Below are 26,200 nucleotides of genomic sequence, written 5' to 3' on the forward strand. Positions count from 1 at the left end.
CTGCTATTTGATAAAAATGTGGAGATGGAGTCTTGTACAGTTTGCTTGATCATCTTTTGGCACTGGAGCAGAGGTTGTTAGGGCTGTTTGTGGGTCAGCTTTGGAGCTTGAGAGAACAGTTGTTCCTCAAGGGGACCTCCTGAGATGGTCATGTGACCATGGCCTTCTAGAATTATGTAGCATGAGGACTGGGAGGGGTGCGGCCCGTTGACCATTACCAATTGTCTCAGTCACTTTGACTTGGTGTCTTTTGTTGTTTGCTGTCAGCTGTAGCTATATTTTTTGCTATCAATAAAGAAAACATGAAAAATAAGTAAATAATATATAGTTGGGAAATGATATGAAATATATTTATTATCTATTGTATATTGTTTTGTGTGTGTGTGTGTGTGTGTATATATATATATATATATATATATATATAGTTGACAAGGCCACATTTCTTATTTTCATTTAGTTTAACATCACGTACTAAAATAACTAAAACTACACAAAATAACTACAAACAAACCACAAAACACAACAAAATTACTAAAATCTTCAAAGTGAAAGCAGAAAATATACAAAAAATATTATTCAAATATATATACACATACATATACACACATTTTATTGCAGGTAACATTTTTCACATAATGAAATTTATTATGTGAAAAAAAATGTAGTAAATGTTATATAAAATATATATTACAATTAATAATTATTTGCTTAATTTACTTCAGTAAATTTTTGAACTCAACTTGAAACACAACAAAATTACTTCTTTAAATAAATTAAAGAAACCAGGAAATATACAAATAAAATTGTATTCAAGTTTTTGTTAAAAATTTAGATTTTGTTTAATCGTAAGCAAAACACTACAATAGTATCTCAGTACTAAAATAACATTATATATATATATATATATATATATTTTTTTTTTTTCAGTTAATATTTATTTCACGTAATGATATGCTATATAAAATATATATTACAATAAATATTTTGATTTCTGAACTAACTAGTAATAAAGATTATCTCAAAATTGATGGTAAAATTATAATTAATAATATTATATACATATATATATATATATATATTGTATGTGTGTGTGTATATATATATATATATATATATATATATATATACAATTTGTATATAATTAATATTTTTTAATAATTTAATATTTTTCATCAGTCCTTCATCAAAATCAATCACCATGTTAATGTACTTTTAAAATAATTGTAATATCTTTTTTATTTGTTTAAAATAAAAAATTTGTACATTTTATGTAAAATCTATATTAAATAAACAATACTTAAAAAATGTATTTGCTTAATTTACTTAAAATTACCAGTTTAATATTATAAATATTATTAATATTAAAAAGTATTTTAAAATATTGTGAATTTATACATTATTTAAGGTTATTATTATTATATATGTAAAATAAAAAAGGTTTTATATTTTATTTCATTTCAGTTAACATATTTCATTTAACACATTTTTAATGCTTTTCATTTTCTTTTTAGTTATAATATAAAACTATAATATCTGAAATAATTATTTTAGACTATTGTGTGGTTCACTGTTTAGATTTTGTTTTTAAATAGTTTTTACTTTTTTTAAATTTTAGTTTTAGTTATTTTAGTACATCGAGTTAAACTAAATGAAAATTAGAAATAAATATTTTATTTCAGTCAACATTTATTTAAAAAAATAAAAGTATATAATACAATTATTACACACAATTAAGTGTGTGTGTGTGTATACACATTAAAAAATAATTTCATGAATACATGGTAAATGAATTTGGTAATGCCATTGCACTGTGTAAAGTTCAAAACAACATGTCTTTGTTTTTTGGAGCCTCTTTAAAGCTAATATCTTGTCATGCCTGCGATTTTGTAATTTCTGGCCTGGAGTCAAGTGAAACAATGATGCAGATTATAGTTTGCTATTCTTGTTGCAGCCAGGCTGTATGATGTTGCCTTTTCAGTCACATGAAACCTTCGACCGCAGACACAAAGAAGATTGCTAATTGCTATTTTGCTGATTGCTAATTGCTATTTGCCTCTCAGCTATCGCCAACCCAAATGTTCCCCAAAACATTTAGTTGATGCACCACTTTCCCGAAAGAGATCAAGCAAACAAGCGAGAACAAAGCATCTTAAAAAGATTAATCTTTCAGTCATTCCTGATACTAACCTCTCAGTTTTCATGCTAAAACCTGAAGCGGAAATGGGGGAAGATCCACACGTGCACTGAAGACTCGACAATCGGTGCTTTTTTACCCACTGTTTCACCTCCTTTGCCCACGCAGGGCAGGTGCAGGCAGAGAGGGCAGCGTTTCAGAGCCTCCTTTGTCATGAAATGTTAGCACTTTACTACACAGAGGTTGGCTGGCCAGTGCCATGAGCTCCGTGCCAAATTTCAGGAAAGAAGGATAAAAGCCAAGTCGATTGTGAGACACCCACACCCTTTAACCGTAGAAACCAGTGTAATGCTTCTCTGTTCCTAACGGGGAGCTTCTTCATTTGGAGTGGCGTTTGCTAACTCCCGAAACTCCCTCAGCAGAGCTGGATAATAGCTCTGGTTACATGAGCATTTTGGCAGCCGCGGCAAAATGAAACTTCTCCTGACAGGCCGTGCTGATCGTGTCCTTTTAGACACAAGCTGTACGTTTACCTAAGGCGGCCTAAAGGGGCTTTGGAGCTGAATCCTAATTGTACAAGCAAGTCGAGCGACTCAAGCCGATTGCCGTAGTGCTGACCTGAGGCGGCGTCATAATTGTCCCTGAGCAGCAGGGCTGTGCATTGTTCAGAATTAAATTGATAAAGCCGTTTAAAAATACTTCCAAATTTTGAAGTGAGTTTAAATTGAGATAGCAATCAGAATGGAGAATTGCATTTGAATTTAAAAGTAGATTTAAAGTGAACTGAAGTTTAAAAAATTGCAGTGCTTTTTGCAATTTTAATGACAAAAGATTGCAATGGTTGGATTCTGGAAGTAAAAATCCTTTTAATGATAAACCATTAAATGGTTAATTCACCCAAAAATGAAAACTCTGTCATTGATTACTCACCCTCATGTCGTTCCAAACCCGTAAGAACACAAATTAAGATGTTTTGATGAAATTCGAGAGCTTTCTGAGAAGCTAAGAGACTACTTTTTGTGCCCAAAGAAAACACAAAAATGACTTTAATCAGCACTTTCTTCTTTGGTACTCTTGTGGTACTCTTGTGAATGTGCGTCAAAGACTGACACGGAAAATCAATAAAGTCGTTATTTTTGTTTTCTTTGCGCACAAAAGTATTCTTATAGCTTCATAACATTACGGTTGAACCACTGATGTCACATGGGCTATTTTAATAATGTCCTTACTACCTTTCTGGGTCTTGAACGTGTTAGTTGCATTGCTGTCTATGCAGGCTCAGAAAGCTCTTGGATTTCATCAAAAACATTAATTTGTGTTTGAAGATGAACAAAGGTCTTATGGTTTTGGAACGACATGAGGGTGAGTAATTAATGACAGAATTTTTATTTTTGGACGAACTAACCCTTTAAACACAAATCTACGTGAGCTACGAGGTCAATAATTTGATATATACCTGGATTATTTCAATTTTTTAAAATAAAGTGTTTAACAGCAGGAATCCTAGTGAGAAACTACATTACCCATAATTCTGCAGAGAAATCTCCATCAATCAGAGAATCAAAGCTAGCGAATTGCACCAAAAGAACACTTCAGTGCCCGTCTACTCCCATGAAGCACTGCAAATGACTCTCAAACTACTTAAATAACTAGATATGTGCATGTTTTGTATGCGAAGTAAAATATATTATTTCTATATGTGACCATGGACCACAAAACCAGTCGTAAGCAGCTTGGGTATGTTTGTAGCAATACCCAACAATACATTGTATGGGTCAAATTGATCGATTTTTCTTTTATGCCAAAAATCATTACGATATTACATAAACATCATGTTCCATAAAGGTATTTTGTAAATTTTCTCCAGTAAATATATCTAAACTTAATTTGTGATTAGTAATATGCATTGCTAAGAACTTCATTTGGACATCTTTAAAGGTGATTTTCTCAATATTTAGATTTTTTTTGCACCCTCAGATTCCAGATTTTTAAAAAGTTGTATCTCGGCCAAATATTGTCCTAACAAACCGTACATCAATGGAAAGTTTATTTATTCATCTTTCAGATGATTAAAAATAAACTGACCCTTATGACTGGTTTTGTGGTCCAAGGTCACATGTGGACATAAAATCAACATCTTTAAATCAATAGTTTAATATTTTGTCATTTGTAATGCTTCATGGCATTTGTAGTTCTTTCCCTCACTGACGCTAATCGCTAAATGTTTCCACCATTTTTATGCACATTTTTAAAGAAGCGAGTGATGGAAATGGCAAAATTTGCAAGAAAAAAAAAATTGCAAAAAAAGTTTTTACGCTCATTTGAGGTGGTTTTTGAATGGTGCAAAAAAGGGTTATTGCGAATGATTGGGGGATGGAAACACATTTTGCGTGTTAAAATAAATTCCTCCACTTGCACCAAAAAAAGTCATGTGACTTTGCGCTATGGGATGGGATAACTGGGACTAACCAGTGGACCGTTGCACGGCATCTGAAATATTATGGTCGTTCTGAAAAGCTTGAGAAACGTCCGTTGTCAAAGTATTTCTGTATATTTGTCTCCCAGAACTCATTCCCAAACAGCTGGCATCCGCCTCCAAAAGCAATGACAGCATTTATTGTGTTTCATCAGCTCACTCTGAGGCACAAGTAAATGTATTATATGTGAAAATGGTTATATTTAGTGGCTTCTCCTACTTTTTGATATTTAGGGATGGAAACAGCGTTGGATGGAAACAGCGTTGGATAGAAACAGCGCTTATTCACAAATGTTTTATGCGATATTCCAATTCTGAGCATAAGTTAAATACACAACTTTGTATGGAAACCCACTGACTGTTATGTAAACTCGTAGATTTGATTTTTTAAATGTTGTGATTTACCTCGTAGCTGGTTGGTTTGTTTTATGTCTTACGTCTGACGTAATGAAGACTTGGGATCCCTATGAATCCTTATATAAATGTAACTCAGGCTGCTAAAAAAGTGGGTGGGCACTGTTGCACTCTATTCAGTAAATTTCCTCTTCCTGCCATTCCGGTTCAAATTTCAGTTCAACATCCTGTGGGGTGTGGCCAATTCAATTCACATCCACACTCATGAATTGAAAAGAAGCCAATTCTTCAATTAAACCCAACTGACTTCTGAGAAATGACGTGGCTGCTACCAGAGCGCAGTTTTTGGACCGCCAGCTCTGCGTTACAACAAACGTCTTCTGTCTGCACATCTGCATGCACACGCGAGATCCATTCACATGTTGGCAATTGCACGCCGTGCATGTTCATTTCAAACACTGTGTATTTCTGCACGCCCGTCAGCGTATTCTCATGGTGCCGAGAGCCTTAGAAGGCGGTGGGGGTGTCTCATTTTCAGGTTGACTTCTTCGGCCTTGCTTGGCTCGTCAACCCCATTGCCTCACTCGAATTCCAGCTGTACGAAATGGGGAACAGATTGTGTGCATGATGTAAAACGGCAGGCATTCTCCCGTTGCTATGGATAAGGTCATCTGTTGAGTAAACTCTGAGCAGATTAATACACATTATGAAAAGTAGAAAACTAAAAACATGGGACAGAACAATAAAGACAAAAAAGCAAGCTCTTCTGGTGGTCTCTTGTAGCAGACCAATAATAAGAAGTTAGCACTAAAGGGTTGCGATAAAGAGTTGGCTGCTGGAGACTGAAACTTGGCTGAGGGTTCGGAGACACTGAAAACACTGATAAAGAACCAGAGCAGAAAGCTGGCCCTGGATCTTCAGGCTTGGGCGCCTCGATGGGCTCGGAGGAGATGACTCACAGGCCAGTGGAGGAGGCCCAGACCAAAGTGGACACTTCGCAATTAACAGTTCTTGGACGTGACCGCTTTGGGGGAACGTGGCATTAGGTTTGGATGGTCTTGTTGTAGGTTGTTTGGAGCAGCCATGCCAGCTGACTCGGTCTGCCTATCGTTCAGGCAGGCAGTGTTTAGATATCTTTGATGGACAGCAGGCAAGCGGAGACAGGTGTGTGTTGGGCTCCGAGCACTTGTGTGGAACCCAATCCCTCCGCTGGGAGATGCGCTCAAGGAGTTGAGGACACAGAGTATGTGGATGGGAAAAACATTTAGATATAGATTTAGGAAACATTTTGAGGATTGCAAATAGGTTAGGCTACATTAGCATTCTGATAATGTAGCAAAAATGGCACGTTTTTCAGTCGCTCGGCATCACTGTACTCATTTAGCTTTTTTTTGATAATGCAACACAATCTTCCACTCTCATTAGTTTGCGGTTTATGGTTAGCAAAATGTGCTAATGTTGCTAATGCAAGTGTTTTACTGAGATACTTAGTTCAGAATTCAGCGCATTTTGCAAATGGAGCTCTTAGTGTTAAAATGGGTTTAGTGCTCTTATAGTCTCTCTCATGTTTTAAGGCCCAGCATTATTTTTCAAGCTACAATCCCAGTTAAATGCTAGAAGTATACTAGCTAGCTAGTTGGTTGGTTTTACCCAAGCTGAAACTATTCAACCTGAAGCATACATAAAAAAAAAACTATACTATGCAAGTATGTGATTTTTTTCGTATTTATACAGATTCTCTGTGTTCATACAAATGGTAATTAATATGCCAAAAAACATGGTTACTACACTTTTACTATAGTCAAACCATGGTTCATTTTTCTAAGGGAACGCTTAAAAGCAAAGTAATTGAATCTAAGTAATAAATTAAAAAGTAAAGAAAATAAATCGTAATTTACGAAATCCTGAAAAATAAATATTGTAATGTTCTGCAAAAAAATGTATTCTAATATATTATACATACTGTAATATACTGCAGTATTATAATTATTAAATACTCATTTTTTATTGTACATTACAATGGTATTATTGCAATAATAATAGCTTTCTGTATTGATTTGTTTAATTTTTATGTATGTAACTAATAATAATAATAATAATAATAATAATAATAATTAGTGCTGTCAAATGATTAAATCGCATCCAAAATAAGTTTTTGTTTACGTAATATATGCGTGTGTACCATGTATATTTATTATGTGTATATAAATACACACACATGCATGTATATAGTCACATTATACATTAGAATGATATTATTGCAATAATAATAGCTTTCTGTGTTAAATTGTTAAATATGTATATAACTAATAATAATTAGGGCTGTCAAATGATTAATGCATCCAAAATAAAAGTTTGTTTACATCATATATTTTTTTCTTTTGTTTACATAATACATGTATGTTACATAATATGTGTACATAAAAAATGTGTGTACCATGTATTACGTATATATAAATACACACACTTGCATGTGTAGAAAAAATGTGTTATGTTTATATATTACAAATATTTATATATAATTTCAATTATATGAATATAAATATGTACGTGTAAATACAAAAAGTTTTATTTTGAATGTGATTGCTCATTTGACAGCACTAAAATAATAAAAGTAATGTATATAAGAATGTAACATAATAATCATAATTATAATTCATAATTAATACTGTAAATTACAAAAAAAAAACCAAAAAAACATTTTGTCTTTAGATGATTACATACCTGATTATGGAAGCTTTATAAATTAGAAATATTTTAATGCCACAAAAATGCTTAAGTAGACAAAACAGGCATTGACAGACATTTGCCAAATGGCTTGAGAGTTTCGCTTTTGTTATGGGGCGGACTGGGAATGTGATGACGGAGGGATTGTGACACAACCTCTCTGTCATCTTGCTCAGTTTTCTCCTTTCTACAGCTTCATTATTAAAGTAGGAACAGTGTTTCCCCTAGATTTACAGCTTTGGGGGGGTTACCCATTGGTACTTTTCATTCTGTACTGTACTCTCTGTGTAATAACGAAAGTCCCAAAATTCTCAATTTCAACATTTTAAACAATAGGGCCCTACAATCTTTTTCTTGAGTGTTTTAATTTTTTTGATAATCAGATGAAGGCATTAAACATTTTTTTAATATGAAAATTAAACCCTTTTTTTGCCAAACAGAGGTTTACTGTTATAACATGGAAGAAAAAATTGTGTGAATATTCAGTTTAAAAAAAGTTTTAATAATAATAGTATTTTTTTCTACTATTAAGTGGTTAATCTTGTAGTAATATTTATTTTTATCATTTAATTGTTTCATTTAAATTTGGCAGAAATAGGAATATATAAAGACCTACATTTTACTGCACAAAAGTAACAAAAGACTTATATATCTATAGACTATATATATATTTCTGTTACATGTTAAACGGTACTTTTATTTTGACGGGTTGCCGTTTAGTTTGTGTTTGTATACAGTATGATATGATCCTTTTTTTCTTAAATGAATCAGTAAAATTCACATGAAGTGACTCTCACAGCAAGATTAAGTTTATGTGTTCATTTCGTCATATAGTAAGACGCAAAGACCAAAAATCATCGCGAGCATCACGCATGCTTCAGTATTTATGTAGTAAACAAACCTGCATCTGTCATTTATATATACAGAGGCAAACAGAACATCCAGGGTTCATATTTAAACTGTCTTTTTGCGTTTCAATATTCACAGACACTAGTGCATATCGCAATCTGAATTAAGTGACAGACCAACTTTTGATTTATTTATCCAAAAATCAACGAATTGCTTGGAATTCCTCCGCGCTATAGAGTAAATCTGTTTTTATGAATGGACTCGCGATCCAGTGCGTGTTTTTGCAGAGGAGAAATAATAGACGCGCGTCCATGTAGAGACAGAAATGACATGCCGTCGTGTAAATAAGACATGTATAGTCCTGTTCTATAGGAAAGGAAACCTTAAATGACTTCTGTTGTAATCTGTCGCTGTATTGAAAATAAAATTAACTTGACCTTCAAGGGGGGCGGGGGATGCCGTTTGGTGGCGGGAGGGGGGCGGTGCGCCCCCATAATATAATAGTAGGGGAAACACTGAGGAAGGACGAAAGAAAGCAGAGAAGGAATCTTAAATAGGTCGTTCGTTCACAACGTACTGAATTATGGGGGCCACTGGGTCTTCTCCATAGCCTAATGTAGATGACCGTCAGTCACTGTTTGAGTCATCTGTGCAAGCGTGGAATTCACACCAGCTCCGGTTACCAAAACAGCTTTTGGAGATTGCAGATGCACACTGGGATACGGCGGTGTGCATTAAGGGTTTGAGTGTGATAGACTTCCAGCATGTTTAGAAGTGAATTGATACATGGCGAATAATAAGGTGGTTTTTGTGTACGTGTAGACGAGCAAACATTTCAGAAAATGAGCGTATTACTGGATGAGTGTGTTGACGCGTCGGTCAAGAATTATACTCGGGTTAGCGTGCGTTCAGTAAAACAAACTGTTATATGTGCGTCGGATCTGTGAGCAGTTGTTTGGTTGCTTGCCACAATAAGTAAGCTAGACCAAAGTGCTAACTAAACATCCTCAAGAACCTTTTGAGGTTTCGATAAATCATCACAAACACAGATGCAATGGATTTGCATTGGAGTCTCAGTCCCAGTGTTAAATGCACATGACTAAAAACAAATACAAATACACAAAATCCTACACATGTGTGTGGAAGGTCTGACTGAAACCGTAGTCTGTGTGACATTAGAAATCATTTCAGCAGGAAATTCATTGGCTGTAAAGCAGCGTCTCCTCTAACAAGGAGCAAACACTAAAGCATCTATGGATTTTACACCTTCTATCCAATCTCCAGCAAGGCAAAGGCAACTGTTCTGTGTAAATGTCAGCAGTCATAAATCAAGGGACTGTAAGTCTTTCGGAAAAAAAAGATCGTCTGAAAATACCTTTAGATTTTTTTTTATTACGAAACATAACTCATGCCGCTATCGATGATGCAAACGCCAAAGTCGTGAGTGTTAGGCGAAACGCCGCTCAGACTAGTTTGTTATACTTTCAGTTTGCGAGTTCACCGTCTGTCAGAACGTGAGGTGTTTGTCCAGAAATAACAGCACATTTTTATCTGAGGTTTTGTATGCAGCAGATTTATGACAGCAAATAGCTGGTTGTGATCTTCAGGGCTTAGGTTTGTGAAATGTGAGTTTAAGAAGAGTCACATAGGATTACAGACTCAAATGTGTCTTTTGAAACGTCCCATTTTGGCAGTCCTGTCCCTTTCTTTTTTCTGTCCCTTGAGATTAACCATCTCCAAATGCAGTTCCCGCTTCAGAAATCTGCATAACACACCCGTTGAGTTGGCCTTAGTTGCCTCTTGAGTCATTTCCTCATCAACAGTGAGTCAGTGTCTAAGCTCATGGACCCTGCTTTTCTTATTCACTTCATATGTGAAATGTAAGACATATATCTAAGCTGTCGCTCGGTTATTTTCTGTAATCAAATGAATTACTTGCACTATTAGATGAAATGGCAATAAATTGATCCAAATTACCACACATTTGCAGAGAAAATGCCACAAATGAATATAATTTAAAGACATCACACATTTTTTGGACTTTTACATTGTTACATAAAAAATTTGATTTAAAAAAAATTCTTAAAGAATACTGAAAATGTATCAGTTTCCACAAAAATATTAAGCAGCAAAGCTGTTTTCAACATAAAATTAGAAGAAACATTAGAATGATTTATGAATGCTGAAAATTCAGCTTTCTATCATAGGGACAAATTTAATATTGAATTATGTTACAATAGAGTTATTTTAAATTGCAATAATATTTCACTTTTTTTTTTTACTTTATTTGTGGTCAAATAAATGTTTTTTTAAAAATCATAATAAGAAACCTTTTTTAAAACCGTAATATCACGCATTATTTTTAATATTAAAAGGATTTTTTGTTTTTGTTGTTTTTAATTATTTACATTCTGCCATATGTATTGATTTTCAGCATCTTGCGTCATGAGCACCTTTTGAATTTTAAAACGTTATTAGAGTTATTTAAAATTGTAATATTTCACAATATTAACGTTTTTACTTAATTTTTGATCATATAAATATTTTTCAAAATCATAAAAAAATTACCAACTTAACTTTTTAACAGTTCTTTTGAAAACAGTAATACCATACATTGTTTTTAATATTAAAAGGATTTTTGTTATTTCTAATTATTTGTGTTGTGCCATATGTATTGTTTTTCAGCATCTTGCGTCATGAGCACCTTTTGAATTTTAAAATGTTACTAGAGTTATTTTAAATTGTAATATTTCACAATATTACTGTTTTCACTTTATTTTTGATTTAATAAATGTTTTTCAATATCATAAAAACTTACCAACTTAAAACTTTTCTGAAAACAGTAATACTACACATTGTTTTCAGTATTAAAAGTATTTTTGTTTGTGTTATTTCTAATTATTTACGTTGCGCCATATGTATTGTTTTTCAGCATCTCGTGTCATGAGCACCTTTTGAATTTTAAAATATGTTACTAGAGTTTTTTTAAATTGTAATATTTCACAATATTACTGTTTTCACTTTATTTTTGATTAAATAAATGTTTTTTAATATCATAAAAACTTACCAACTTCAAACTTTTCTGAAAACAGTAATACTACACATTGTTTTCAATATTAAAAGGATTTTTGTTTGTGTTATTTCTAATTATTTACGTTGTGCCATATGTATTGTTTTTCAGCATCTCGCGTCATGAGCACCTTTTGAATTTTAAAATGTTACTATTTTAAATTGTAATATTTCACAATATTACTGTTTTTACTTTATTTTTAATCAAATATTTAAAAAAAAACAAAACAGTAATATCACACATTATTTGTTAATATTAAAAGGATTTTTTTTTTTTATTATTATTATTTACGTCATTCCATATGTATTGTTTTTCAGCATCTTCATCATGAGCACCACTTTGAAAAATGTGTCTTGTGATCCTTGTGCTCTATTTTCCCCCTCAGCTGCTTTTGAAAGCAAAAATGCATCCTGTATGACTCACAAGAACATTACAGTTGTATTTCAGTAATGAATTGCTTCAATGACGAATTTTACGCACCGGTCTGGGAGCATGATGTTCATTAATATTTTCTTTTTTAAACTGACAGCCCTAAATGAATCAAATTGCATCTAAACTGCACAGATTACACAATTCGAGGCAAATATCCGCTCTTAAGCTAAAGTGGAAAAGCTCCCAGGAGCTTTTGAAATAGTGTTAGGCACCTGGCAGGAAAGTTTAGACCCCCCCTTCCCATCTCCCACCTCTTTTTTCATTCTTCATCTTTCTTTTGGAGAGTTTAGTTTCTCTCTGAGTAATGTTACCCCCTCTTTCGCTTTCCCTTTTATCGCGCTCACTGTGCCTCGCTTGTTTTGTCTCTCGCTTTGTCTTTGTCCCTCTGTGAGGTCTTGGAGGGCTGTGCGGGAAGGTCTTGAGAGGGTGAGAGAGAACATTAGGGAAAAGATGAGGACAGGATCCCAGCCCAGGCATCTCTTCAGCTGTTTGCACGCCATGGGCCCCGTAGCCATGGGGACGTCACTATAGATGTTGATGGGGTTGGGGACGGCTTAGGTCAAACTGAGGAAAAGGGGTGGACAAACCCAGCACTACTCAATAAGAGTGACATCACTGAAGAGGAATTCGCTCTTTCTTCCAGATCCTTTGTTATTCTTTGGAGACCCTTCTATCCTTCCTCCGCTGTTTACAGAGGCTTGTTCCATTGGAAAACTAAAGTTGAATTGAGTGAAGCGATCGCTCATCCAAAAATGAAAATTCTGTCATCGCTTTATCACGCTTATGTCTTTTCAAACCTGACTTGATTTTATTCTGTGTAACAAAAAAGTTTTGAAAATGTCTGAGTGTTTTTTATTGTTCATGCAATGAAAGTCAGTGGGGTCCAATGTTGTTTTGGACCCCATTAACTTTAATTGTACATTCTGGGGGTTGTATGTAAAAGAACCTCTTTATTGACATTTCTCTTGATATGAAAATTATTTGAATAATCTTAAGAACATTTGTCCACTAAATGGAATCTTTAGTGCAGTGGAAATGTTCCATGAGTCTCAAAGGTTCTTTATGGAACAAAGACAGAATTTCCATTTTTGGGTGAACTGTCTCTTTAAGAAGACTTGGAGAGTAAGGTTCCCATCTGCCCTAGTGACTGCTTACATGGTTTAGTGTAGGCCCTTAAAGACACGTCTGGATTTGGAGCGTCCATCCCGCCTGACAGACTATAAAATACTGTTTCAGAGAGCATAAAGAGATTTGAATGGAAACTCTCTTCGAATTTCCAATCCCCATCTTTCTTCCTCTTTACAGTTCGTGATTACATAAGCACATGCAACACCCCGTCCTTTCTGTTTTAAAATAAAAACACATTACGTCATCAGCAGCTGCCCCACAATATTTGCAGGGTCTGCCAGTTGCTGTGGTGATGTGTCTTATGTCATATGCCTGGACTGGCCCCCTCCCAAACATTCATGTAGTTATTAACATAACGGTGCACACTGACACCAACAGGACCCAGGTGTCCCCTACTGTGCCCCACTTCATTTCGTAGTGGGTGAAACAATGACCCATGTGCTCCTGCGGGACCCGTGTACGTGGAGGCTGCAATCAGTCGTACTTTGATGGGCAGACAGGAAAATACAAGTCACTGAAGAAGGGAGATGGCTTTTTTAACCCCCCCCCCCTCCACACCCACCTTTCCAACTCATTCTTCCTTTCTCTCTCTCGCTCCTCTCTCTCTCTTTTTTTCCTTTCTCCTAACACCAAATCCAGGAAACATCTGTAACCTCATCCACGGGCAGGGTCGTATGTTTACGAAATCTCTTGGGCCGCTGTTGGACTCTTTGAAAGGAAGGCAATCAGGAAGCTTGTCCAAATTTTCTCGTATTGTGATGCGGTGTTTCTTGGACAGTCCCGTACAGTGTGTCTTCTGAAAGATTCTCCATGTGTCCTAGCAGCTGGTGTCATTTGTCATGTGGTACGAAGTGGTTTAATTGGTTATTGAGCTCGCTGTGGTCATTTCTATGGGTTCAGAGGCCTGTCAATCAATTGGTCAATCCATCTCGCAGCTTTGGTGTCGTGGGACTTGTGATCAGCATTTGTGAGCAACATGACAGTGCACTATTCTCACTGTGGACAAGCTCTGGGTGTCTGGTTTTGGAAACACCTACCACTGTTAACCTAGTTATTGATGATTTTATTATTATTATTTTAACACTTTAGGATATATATACACCACTTTAAACTTGATTATGAATTTTTATTATTATTACTATCATTTTATAAATATAGGATCATTTTGGGAAACTTCTACTGCTCTAAAAATGTTATTATTATTACTATTATTATTTATTTTTAATAGTAAAGGAAACAACATCTACCACTTTAAACCAGTTTTTTTTATATATATATAATTTTAGGAAACTTGTTTAAATGTTTAAACTGCTTTAAACATTATTATGATCAGTATTATTTAATCTACTGCTTTAAACCTAATTATGATTTTTATTATTATTACTAGTATTTTTTAATAGTAAAAGAAAAAACCTCTACCACTTTTAACTTATGATGTTTTAATACATGTTTTTGTTTATTTTGATAATTTTGGGAACATTCTACTGCTTTAAACATTATTTATTGTTGTTATTATTGTTATTATTTTTAAATAGTAAAGGAAACAACCTCTATTATGATGTATTATTTCAATAATTTAGTAATTTATTGTAATAATTTAGGAAACATTATCTAGCACTTCAAACCTCAGTTTTTTTATTATTATTTATACATTTAAATCTAATAAAATCTAATTTGGGATATTATATATATTTTATACATTTTGTACATTTTATATAATGTTTTAATATATATTTTTATTTTGAAACATCTACTGCTTTAAACATTAATATTATTATTATAATAATTATTTTTAATAGTTACAACATCTATTGCTTTAAATCTGAATATGATTTTTAATATTACTATTTTTTTTTATAATTTAGGAAAGAACTTCTAACACCTGATTATGATTTTTTTGTCATTATTATTATTATTTTAATAATTTAGGAAACATTATCTACCACTTTAAATAGTCACATTTTTTATTTATTTAAGCTAATTAAATCTAATTTGGAAAACAATTTTATTTTTATATAGTTTAGGACAAAGTATCTACCACAAGACCTGCTTACAGATGTTTTTAAAAAATATCTTATCATTATTATTATTATTATTATTATTAATAGTATTGTAGAGTACTTTTTGATCATTTTAATTTTAATTATCATTATTGTTGAATAGTTTAGAAAACAACATCTACTGCTTCATGATTATGATTTTTATTATTCTTACTACATATTATGATTATATTACTATATATTATTTTTATTTGATAATTTCAAATGCTTTAGATATCATTATTATTCTTATTAATTATTTAATGGTTTAGAAAACAACATCTACTGGTTTAAACCTGATTATATGATTTTATTATTATTACTATATTTTTTTTATAATTTGGGAAAAAACAACCTGTTTTTTTTCCATAATTATTTTTGTCATAATTTAGGAAACATTATCTACCACGTTAAACTTTATAGTTTTTTTAAAAATCTAATTTAATCTGATTTGGGAAACAACATGTAACATATAACTCAGTTTTGTTTTTAGATAGTTTAGTACAAATCATCTACCACAAAACCTGTTTACGCCTTTATTATTTTTAAAAATTATTATCATTATTAATATTATAGAGTATTGATAGTACCATGTTAAACATTTTTTTCCTCCCAGAATTTTGTCAGAAATCCTTGCCACCAGATATGAATAGAAGTTGGTTTCTCCATACACACATATTTTGCTTGTAGTAAGCAGAGATGGACAAGAGTACCCGAGTATTCGGAAATGATGAAATATTATTTTGGGCTTGGCATTTTCAACAGTATCTATCACTCTAACAGCAGTCTGCGCCAACACTGAGTCTGTGGCAGCAGCAGTGCTCTGAGGAGAGATTAGAGGGCGTTCACACAGGACGTATTCTCCTTTTCAAACAGCTAGACAGCTTTGGTCTTGAAACACATTTCTGCACAACTATTTTTAACCTGACACACCTTAAACACGACGTCCGGCCACAGACGTCAGTCCGACGTCTCTACGATGACCAACAAAATAATGCAGATCTACAGTATACTTCTCTTATATCATCCCACCTTCTATGATATGATTCATCTCTCTAGTACTCAAGTAAACAAAATGAGCCACCATGTCTCTAATTAATTAGCAGGATCTAGGCATTACCTCACATTGCTGCACTGTTTACCAGGTTTAATGAGCTAACGCTACATTCCATACAGTACATGTTAATGTTTGGTACATGCTCATGTGGTTTTGTTTAGGGGCCCTTATACTTACATTGTCTGTTGCTGCAAGTCATGATGGAGTTATTCTTTAGAACAACCTTCCAGACACTCCATCACTCACACAACTACAGAAACAGGCCCGAAACCCCCTCTCTGTTTCATATGCTTTCGGGGAAAAAAACTGGCATTCCTCTGAAGAAAGATAGGATAGCCCATGCAATAATAATAATAATAATAATAATAATATTTGTCAATGTTCTCAGTAGTTAAATTACCAAAGAGGTGCTCCTTCTAGAAACAAGAACAAGGAATGAATGACTCATCTACTTAACAACTGTATAAAAACAATTTAGCACAAGAGTGAACAGAGCCAAGCAGGCATTCCCTAGGCAACTATATAAAACACCTCCGCACTGCCCAATACCTTTTCTTAGGTTTAACTCTTGGTCTGTACTGTAAGGCGAATGCGTTCCCTTAAACGCTATTTGCACAGAGTCGGCACTGAAATCAGATGATGATTAATAGGTGTATTGGATATTAGTCTCTGGATTCTCTATCTATATGGACGGAGATTAACCCCTTAGAAGCACAGTGACTCACGGGGCCTGTATCTGAATCTAAATTTTTAACTGCCGCCTGCATGGCTGGCATTCGTTCACTGTGTACTAGGGTTATGCAGAAAAATTACATTTTTCTGTTTTTTTTTTTTTTTTAATCCTTTTATCCTTTTCATGACATTCATTATATATGTATATCTTTACTTTTTATTTTAATAAGAGGAACTAAGAGGACAGTAGTAATCGAATTGTATAAATTTTCTTTGAAATACAAAGTATTTTGCTTTTTATTTTATTAAATGAACAAAATTAAAAAGATATACACTATCATTCAAATGTTTTTGAACAGTAGGATGTTTAATGTTTTTAAAGAAGCCTCTTTCTGCTCACCAAGCCTGCATTTATTTGCAAAGTACAGCAAAAGCAGAAAAATGATTTTACTATTTAAAATAGCAGTTTTTTATTTGAACATATTTTAAAATGTAATTTATTCCTGTGATTTCAAAGCTAAATTTTCAGCATCATTACTCCAGTCTACAGTCTCACATGATCCTTCACAAATCATTTGAATATGCTTATTTGCTGATTTGTTCAAGAAACATGTATTTTGAGCAGCAAATCAGAATATTAGAATGATTTCTGAAGGATCATATGACTGGAGTAATGATGCTAAAAAGTCAGCTTTGAAACCACATGAATAAATTACATTTTAAAATATATTCACATAGAAAACAGTTATTTTAAATAGTAAAAATATTTAAATCTTTACTGTTTTTACTATACTTCGGACCAAATAAATGCAGTCTTGGTGAGCAGACATTAAAAATCTTACTGTTCAAAAACTTTTGACTGGCAGGGAGTGTATATAATGTAACATATAATGTAATAAAATGAGATTATATAATTGATTAATTAATTAATTAAAAAATAAATAAATAAATAAAAGATATAAAAGATGCCCGAACATTCTGGATCATTCTGTTATACATATTTTAGCACAAAAATTATTTTTATTTTATTTTTTATCTTCCTTTTTTATATACACCCAAAAAACTTTTTTATTATTATTGTTTAATTAACTTTGTGGAAACAGTGATGTGTTTTCAAGATTCTTTCATGAAAAAAGTTAAGTTTAAAAGAACAGTGTTTATTTATTTTTGTATTAATAAAAGTGTTAACTGACACTTCTGATCAATTCCATGAATTTTCCCCCCCAAAAAAGCTTTTTGTTTGATTCATTCTCTATCATTTAGTACAGAAATGTTGGCTAATTTTATGTTGTCAACCAAATCATATGAAAATACGTCTCTATCAAGGTTTACGTTAGGGGTGCTCCGATTGATCGGCTACCAATCATTATCGGCCGATAATCCTTTGGGGATGTTTTATCGGCGGTCTCTAAAAAGGCGGATTTCATAAACCAATCTAAAGCTGATGACACGCCTGCTGTGAGAGGTTTGCAGCTTCACCGTCTCAGGTGCTTTTCGGTGCGGGTAAAACAACTGTAATGCTGAAGGTGAGGTACAATTCATATTTCTTCATTAAATAACTTATATATAGTATAAGTTACTATAGTAATTTGAAAACCTTATGTGAGCTGTAATTTCACAAACAGCACGAGTGAATGACCACGTGCTCTCTCTCTTTCACTCTCAAAAGTGCGTAAATGGCTTCCAGTTACCACATTGCGTCTGACTATAAGCGAGCTGCACATTTGACACAGGAATTGTTACTTGCACAATAGAATCAGTGTCGCATCATCGCGAAAGTTTGTAAACTGCATTTCTTTTTAATTCTTTCCAGTGTTTAACCATTCAGCGCTCGCACGCTCTCCTGGAGACTGGGCACTCATAGACACTTGAAGCGTAAACACATAACGCCACGTTCACATACCTCCATTTGCAGTGCATATTTTTTTCCGTTCTCATGCTAACGGATTAAAGCGTTCAAGCTGCACACGGTTGCGGTCTAGTAGTGCGTTCCAGGAGCCGTGTATCTGCAGCAGTGTAGAGATCGTTTCCGCGTGGAGTCTGTGCTGCACGCGCCAAATTAAAGTGACAGCGCATTGTTTGCGGTAAATATGCTGAAAAGGTATTTTCAATAATGGAAAAATAATGGATAAATGTGTTTGTGGAAATCAGATTTGTGCTGTGTGTAAGCTATTGTGCAATAATTGCACAATTCTAAAAACAAAAATGTACTGGATGATCAAACATTCATATATATATATATATATATATATATTTTCTTCTTCTTTTTTAAGTCTCCGCTCCACCCCTCAAATTAAAAAAACTTCGCTCTCAAAAAACAAAACAAAAAAAAAACATTAGGCCCCGAATAAGTGTCTAAAATTCAATTCTACATGATTAATAGGAGGCTTTAGAAAGATCGGTATCGTGATCGGATCGGCAAATACAGCTTCCTGTGATCGGCGATCTGCCTCAAAAATCCTGATCAGAGCACTTCTAGTTTACGTTGCTGTGCATGATCACGAAAACTTATAATTTGTAGACGTTTTAAGAATTGCGGTTTAAATAGGCTTATTGAGTTATTTTTGCCGCTTTATAGGCCTTGAACAGTTAAATACACATTGTATGTCAAAATGCCCGTATTTGCATGCATCCTCATAAACACAGTAATTTAGATCTTAAGTGAAAGCAAAAAGCTGAGAAAGAAAACATATGCGTAATAGTATATTAGATCCGGGCAGCTCTTAAAGTGACAGCAGTCTAATATTCCCGCTGTCTGTCATTCATGTTAATCAAACAACAAAAGAGAGGAAAATCTCTCACTGCTTTTAACTAAATCACTTTTTTAACTTTAATAAGAAGAAATATACATTTAATTTACACAGTGAAGAATATGCAGTGTTTTTAAACATTTGATTACAAAGTATGTAACATTTCTTAATTATGTAGTTTTTTGTCCTATTGCTTGTAATTTTTTATTCTTATTCTTATTTAATCGCTGACCGTTTACTTGTCTTCAGTGAGCTTGATTTTCTTTCTTTCTTTTTTTTTTTGGTAAATAAAATTGGTCATGTCGCTCACTCCTGATTATGTACATATAAAATATTGCCAAGTTCTTCTATGTGCTGTGTCTTCCTGTGGACGCTTATGAGGCAATGAGCTGTTGAGGGGGTGTTTATGTGCTTGGATGGGTGGTAAAGCAAACTGCCCATCACTTCGAATGAGCTCCACAGACAGAAACCTAAACGTGTGTCAGAAAGTGACCCTTCTGTTTGCAGGAGGGAAGAAGATCCTCAGTGACCTCTTTTTAAACTCCCCCCCACCTCTTCCCATATCCCGCTGAGTATCTCACAACAGACACGTCACAACCTCTCCAGCACCTCTTCATCTAGACAGTCAACACATAAGCTTTCCGCTTGTGTACGAACATATGTATGCCTATACAGCTATTTGGAGTTCACAGTGTGTGTTTATACCATAAAAATGCGTAATGTTTCAAAACTAGTCCTCAGTTGTTTGACTGGTGTTGTCCACACCCTACCCCCCTCATCTCCCTGCCAAAACAATGGTGATCTCTGCTTTAATAATCTACCGCCCCGATTGGTCTGTCACAGATTACTCTTGGGCCGCCAGCTGTCGGGAGCTCAGCAAAGCCTTTTTCCTTTTCTTTTTTGTAAGATCCCATCCATGATCCTGAGATTCCTCAATTTGAGCGTATTAACACGGCTTCATATAGCTAGTCTGGGACCGAACCCAATTATTTTCATGCTAGTAAACAATAGAAGGTTAAAAGGAAACCGGAAAACCCTACTGCGCCGTGCCGATAAGGGCCGATTCGCTTCCCAGCCTCTTGGGAGCCAAGAGATCCTGGCTTCGGATCAGTCTGGTTGAGTTTTTTTTTCCCCTCTTCCCTTCTACTTAAAGCTTTTGTGGATTTGTTTTTATTTCTAAATCGGCCACGTTTGACTGCCTCTCCTATGGTGCGGTGTGATTTTAGAGGATAAATGTCCCAGAAGCTCGCTTTCGGGCAAAGCGTTATAGCGTGGAAGGATTAGAAACCAATCAGAGAACCGCAGTCGGCTAATTCCTTCAGAGTCTGCACCGTTAAAACAGTGGCGAACGCGCGTGCATTTAACCTCACGTTCTGGAGTCGAAATGCCGATATTGTATCAGAATTAATTGAAAGTGGAGACTATGGGGCGTCTAATGGAAGGCTTTCTGTGAATAGGCTGCCAAAAATAGTAGCATTGCCAGGCGACTGTTATTGCAGCTGCTCCCATAACTTCAGTCTGCATGTACATAGATCCATGGTATTTACATGGGCAGATGCTCTAATGCTGGTTGTTTGTCTCCTAACACAATGTCTGTAGTCTCTAGGGTAATGTGATTGATAGTCCGGTGACTGGCAGATTCACTCTCTGATAACACATATGATACTTATCGCCGTACGTGGCTGTCGTACGAACAATGCGCCATAATACTGTAAGATTTAGTTGAGTAAAAACAGAAAGTAAGCCTTCTGTTATCTGTGATTCCTGGTGTTGTCAGCTGATGATATTTTATACAGCTTCTATGTAAGGAAAAAAACATTCCATCAACGTTTTAGCTCCAAACACCATCAATCGCAAGAACATGCCGTACGGCCTCAGTCTTACACCAGCGGTAGTAAAACAACTTTGGGTTACTGCAGAAATGTTTATGAGAGGTTTTTGGGAAATATATTTAGGCACCTTGTATAAGGTGATAAATGTAATTTCAAAGTTAAATGTTCTTAATCAACTGTTTTCTATTTAGATATATTTTAAAATGTAATTTATTCCTGTGATTGCAAAGCAAATTTTTCAGCAGACACTACTTTAGTCTTTAGTGTCACATGATCTATCGTGAATCATAAAACAGGTTGATTTGCTGCTCAAGAAACATTTATTGTTATCAATGTAGAAAACTGTTGAATGGAAATTGTGATGCTTTTTGTTTCAGGATTCTTTGATGAAAAGAATCAAAACAGCATTTATTTGAAATAGGTCTTTTTGTAACATTATAAATGTTTTTACTGTCACTTTTATTAAAATTAATGCATCCCTGCTGAATAAAACATCTTAACGACCCCACATTTTTGAACAGTAGTTTATAATTTATTGGTCATATGACCAATTATTTTAGATGTGACTTTATTTTGCTATGTTTTATTTGATGATTATGGCAAGTGTCCTGAACTTACACTGACATTATTAATGTAATCTAGTAATCAAATCAGTTTGTGTTTACATAATACATGTGGGTGTACTGTGTATATTTATATGTACATATACACTACCAGTCAAAAGTTTTTGAACAGTAAGATTTTTTACGTTTTTAAAGAAATCTCTTCTACTCACCAAGCCTGCATTTATTTGATCTAAAGTACAGCTTGAAATATTTTTACTATTTAAAATAACTGTTTTCTATTTGAATATATTTTAAAATGCAATTTATTCCTGTGATTTCAAAGCTGAATTTTGAGCATCATTACTTCAGTCACATGATCCTTCAGAAATCATTATAAAGCATTATTTAAAGCATCCTTGCAAAATAAAAGTATTAAGTTCTATCATTTCTTTCCAAAAAAAATAAATAAATAAATTATACTGACTCTAAGCTTTTGAATGGTATTGTGTATAATGTTACAAAAGCTTTTTATTTCAGATAAATGCTGATCTTTGGATCTTTCTATTCATTAAAGAATCCTGAACAAAATGTACTCAACTGTTTTAAATACTGACCATAATAATAATAAATGTTTCTTGAACAGCAAATCAGCACATTAAAATGATTGGTGAAGGATCATGTGAGACACTGAAGACTGGAGTAATGATGCTGAAAATGTAGATTTGATCACAGGAATAAATTACATTTTAAAATCTATTCAAATAGAAAGCAGTTATTTTAAATAGTAAAAAGATTTCAAAATTTTACAGTTTTTACTGTACTTTGGATCAAATAAATGCAGGCTTGGTGAGCAGAAGAGACTTAAAAATCATTAAAAGTTAAAAATCTTACTGTTCAAAAACTTTTGACTGGCAGTGTATTGATATATAATATAAATCATAAATAAATATGAACATATGTAAATATTTCTGAAATATATATATGGATGTGTGTGTATTTATACACATGTATACAAATATACACAGTAGAAACACATATATTATGTAAACGTTTTTTTTTTTTTTTTGGATGCGATTAATCGATTTGACAGCACTAATTTAATCCATAAGAGAAACCGTTCAAGCATAAATATTTTTCAGCTGGTCAGCTGATTTAAAAAAAAAAATCTTTTTGAAAGAATTAAGTTGACATGGAAAATACTGAAGCATGTTGGAACAATGCACTAGGCTTTGGAAACCTGTTTCTAGTTTATTACACAGAAAACATGCTCCTTTGGCCCTCACCTCATCACCGCACTGAGAAAAATGTCATTTTATTAATCACTCTACACCACGCTTTAGACAACATCTGTAAATCACACTAAGCCTAAACTGTAATTCTCTTTGTTTGCCTCCTTTAGGAACAACAGAGCGTGTCTGCTTGATCCAGGGGACTGTAGAGGCACTGAACAGCGTTCATGACTTCATCGCGGAGAAGGTGCGGGAGATGCCGCAGAGCGCTCAGAAAACAGAGCCAGTTAGCATACTTCAGCCACAGACCACCGTCAACCCTGACCGTGTCAAACAGGTGAGCCCTCACTTCCTCTAACTCCGCCTATTTCCTGTTTCTTCCCATTTCCAGTTTCTTCTCAGTCTTTTATTTAAATCAGAGCACCAATTTAATAAGTTATAATAAAAAGTACAAGGCCACGCTCCCATGAATATAATCCCAGAATGAAATGAAGTAAGGAGGAACATTCTGATTATATCGTTCTTTCTAATAAACTGAGTTAACTCAGTCAACCAGGTCCCACTTGAGTTACGAGCAAACAAACTCTGAGTGTGTTTCAATTAGACAAGTCATTGATTGTGTACCGGCTCTCTGTTTGGGAGATTATCGCCACCGGTCACTCCATTATTATGGTTCATTGATCTGCTGGGTTCCTGCATTGTTGTCATCCACATCAATGATTCTTCTACTTTATTTATCATTTGCTTAATTAAATCACCCTTAGGACAAAGAGAGAGAGTTGGCTGTATTCATGAATAATTTACGACATGCTGCCGTTTTCTGTTCTTAATTTTTAGTTAAGCCTGTCCATTAAGGAAGTGTCCTCTTTGTGCTTATTGAGCAGTCTCTGTGAAGACAGGGCCATAACCTGAATTCCTAGAACATAAGTCCAAGACGCTTACCCCTGCAGAGTTGCCGACCTAATTATTTATGCATGTAATTATAGAGATTATCAGCGGAGCAACGCATCTCACTTTAGTGCACATTATTTTCTCTGCTGGGAGAGCATCACTGCAAGCTCTCCCTGCATTCTGCTGCATTGTGCAATATGACAAGCTATATTTTACACAGGGATGCAGAGAGTAGATCGTGGAGATACATTAAAAGCGTTCAAGAGGACGTACAAGTAACTTCCTTGAAATATGCTTAGGCTTAATCTATTGATTGACTGGTAGATAGGCATTGATAGGCAAATGTATTGTTTTTCATTAAAATTATTTTATTATTAATAATATATTTATAATATATAATTGAATATATATTTATATATATTATGAAATTACAATATTAAAATAAATACACATATATAATATTTAATTATTTCATTTTATATTTATAGATGTACATGCTTATGTATTTGTTAATAATATATATATATATATATATATATATATATATATATATATATATATTCAATTATATATTATAGATATATTATAAAGATTACAACTGAAAATTATATTAAAGAAATATATTATAAAATAAATATATATGATATAATATTTAATTTTATTCCTATATATGAACATGTATTTTTCTTTTATTATTACATTTTTTTAAATAATGTATATGGAAATATATATATATATATTATAAAGATATTACAACTGTATGCAATGTTACAGATATACATTATATTATAAAATAAATATATTATTATTATTATTTTACTAAATATTATATATATATATATATATATATATAATATTAAAGGGCAATATTCATTTTTCCCTTTATTTTATGATTATATTTTTAATAATGCATATGTAAATATATATTCAGTCATGCATTATAAATATATTATAAAGATATTACAACTGTATGTTATATTAAAGAGATATATTATATAATATTTATTTTTGGCCTTTTATATGGGGATAGGTAAATGTTTAATATAGTAATTTATATTAATAATATATAATATATTTTAATATTATAGTTATATATTATAGATATATTATAAAGAAATTATAACAGTTACATTAAAGATATATATTATAAAAGAAATCTATATATAAGATTTAATTTTACCCTTTTATATATGAACAGGTATATGTTTATTATAAATTTTTTAATAATATATATGGAAATATAATATTCAGTTATATATTTTAAATATATTCTGAAGATATTACAACTGTATGTTATATTAAAGATATACATTATATTATATAAATAAATATATATTATATAATATTTCATTTTGTCCCTTTATATATGAATAAGTATTTGTTTTTATTATATTTTTAATAATATGAAATATATATTCAGTTATGTATTATAAATATATTACAGAGATATTACAACTGTAAGTTATATCAAATAACAGATTATATATCAGATATAACTGTATGCTTTCTTAAAGATATATATTGTATTATACAATAAATATATATTACATAATATGTAGCTTTACCTTTTTTATATATGAATAGGTATGTTTATTTTATTATTATATTTTTAATATTGCATATGGAAATATATATTCAGTTATGTATTAGAAATATATTATAAAGCTATTACAACTGTATGTTATATTAAAGATATCTATTATAATAATAATAATAAATAAATATATATTATGTAATATATGTTAATTTTATACTTATAGATGTATATATGAATAGGTATATTTTTTATTATAGTATATATTATATATAGTATTTTTTAAATAATATATATAGAAATGTATATTCAGTTGTATAGACACAACATAATTGATAGAATATAATTGTATTTATATATATTTTTATTTTATTTTTACATTTTCTAATGAAATATTTAAAAATAAAAAAATACATTTTATATTTACATTTTGGACTAAATATTGTATATTTCTGACAATATTTTATATACAGTTTTTATT

At 32.7% G+C, this 26,200-nt stretch overlaps 1 protein-coding gene across 2 annotated transcripts in view; it reads left to right on the forward strand.

Annotated features, from left to right (window-relative positions):
* Positions 1 to 26,200, forward strand: part of nova2 (NOVA alternative splicing regulator 2) — a 69,935-nt gene that overhangs the window by 27,331 nt on the left and 16,404 nt on the right. For both annotated transcript variants that reach the window (XM_051128764.1, XM_051128765.1), the window contains one exon: positions 23,465 to 23,631. In XM_051128764.1, the coding sequence (XP_050984721.1) occupies positions 23,465 to 23,631 (167 nt within the window). The remainder of the gene's footprint in view (positions 1 to 23,464; positions 23,632 to 26,200) is intronic.

The sequence above is a fragment of the Labeo rohita genome, chromosome 15 (assembly GCF_022985175.1).
Source record: "Labeo rohita strain BAU-BD-2019 chromosome 15, IGBB_LRoh.1.0, whole genome shotgun sequence".
Lineage (NCBI taxonomy): Eukaryota > Metazoa > Chordata > Actinopteri > Cypriniformes > Cyprinidae > Labeo > Labeo rohita.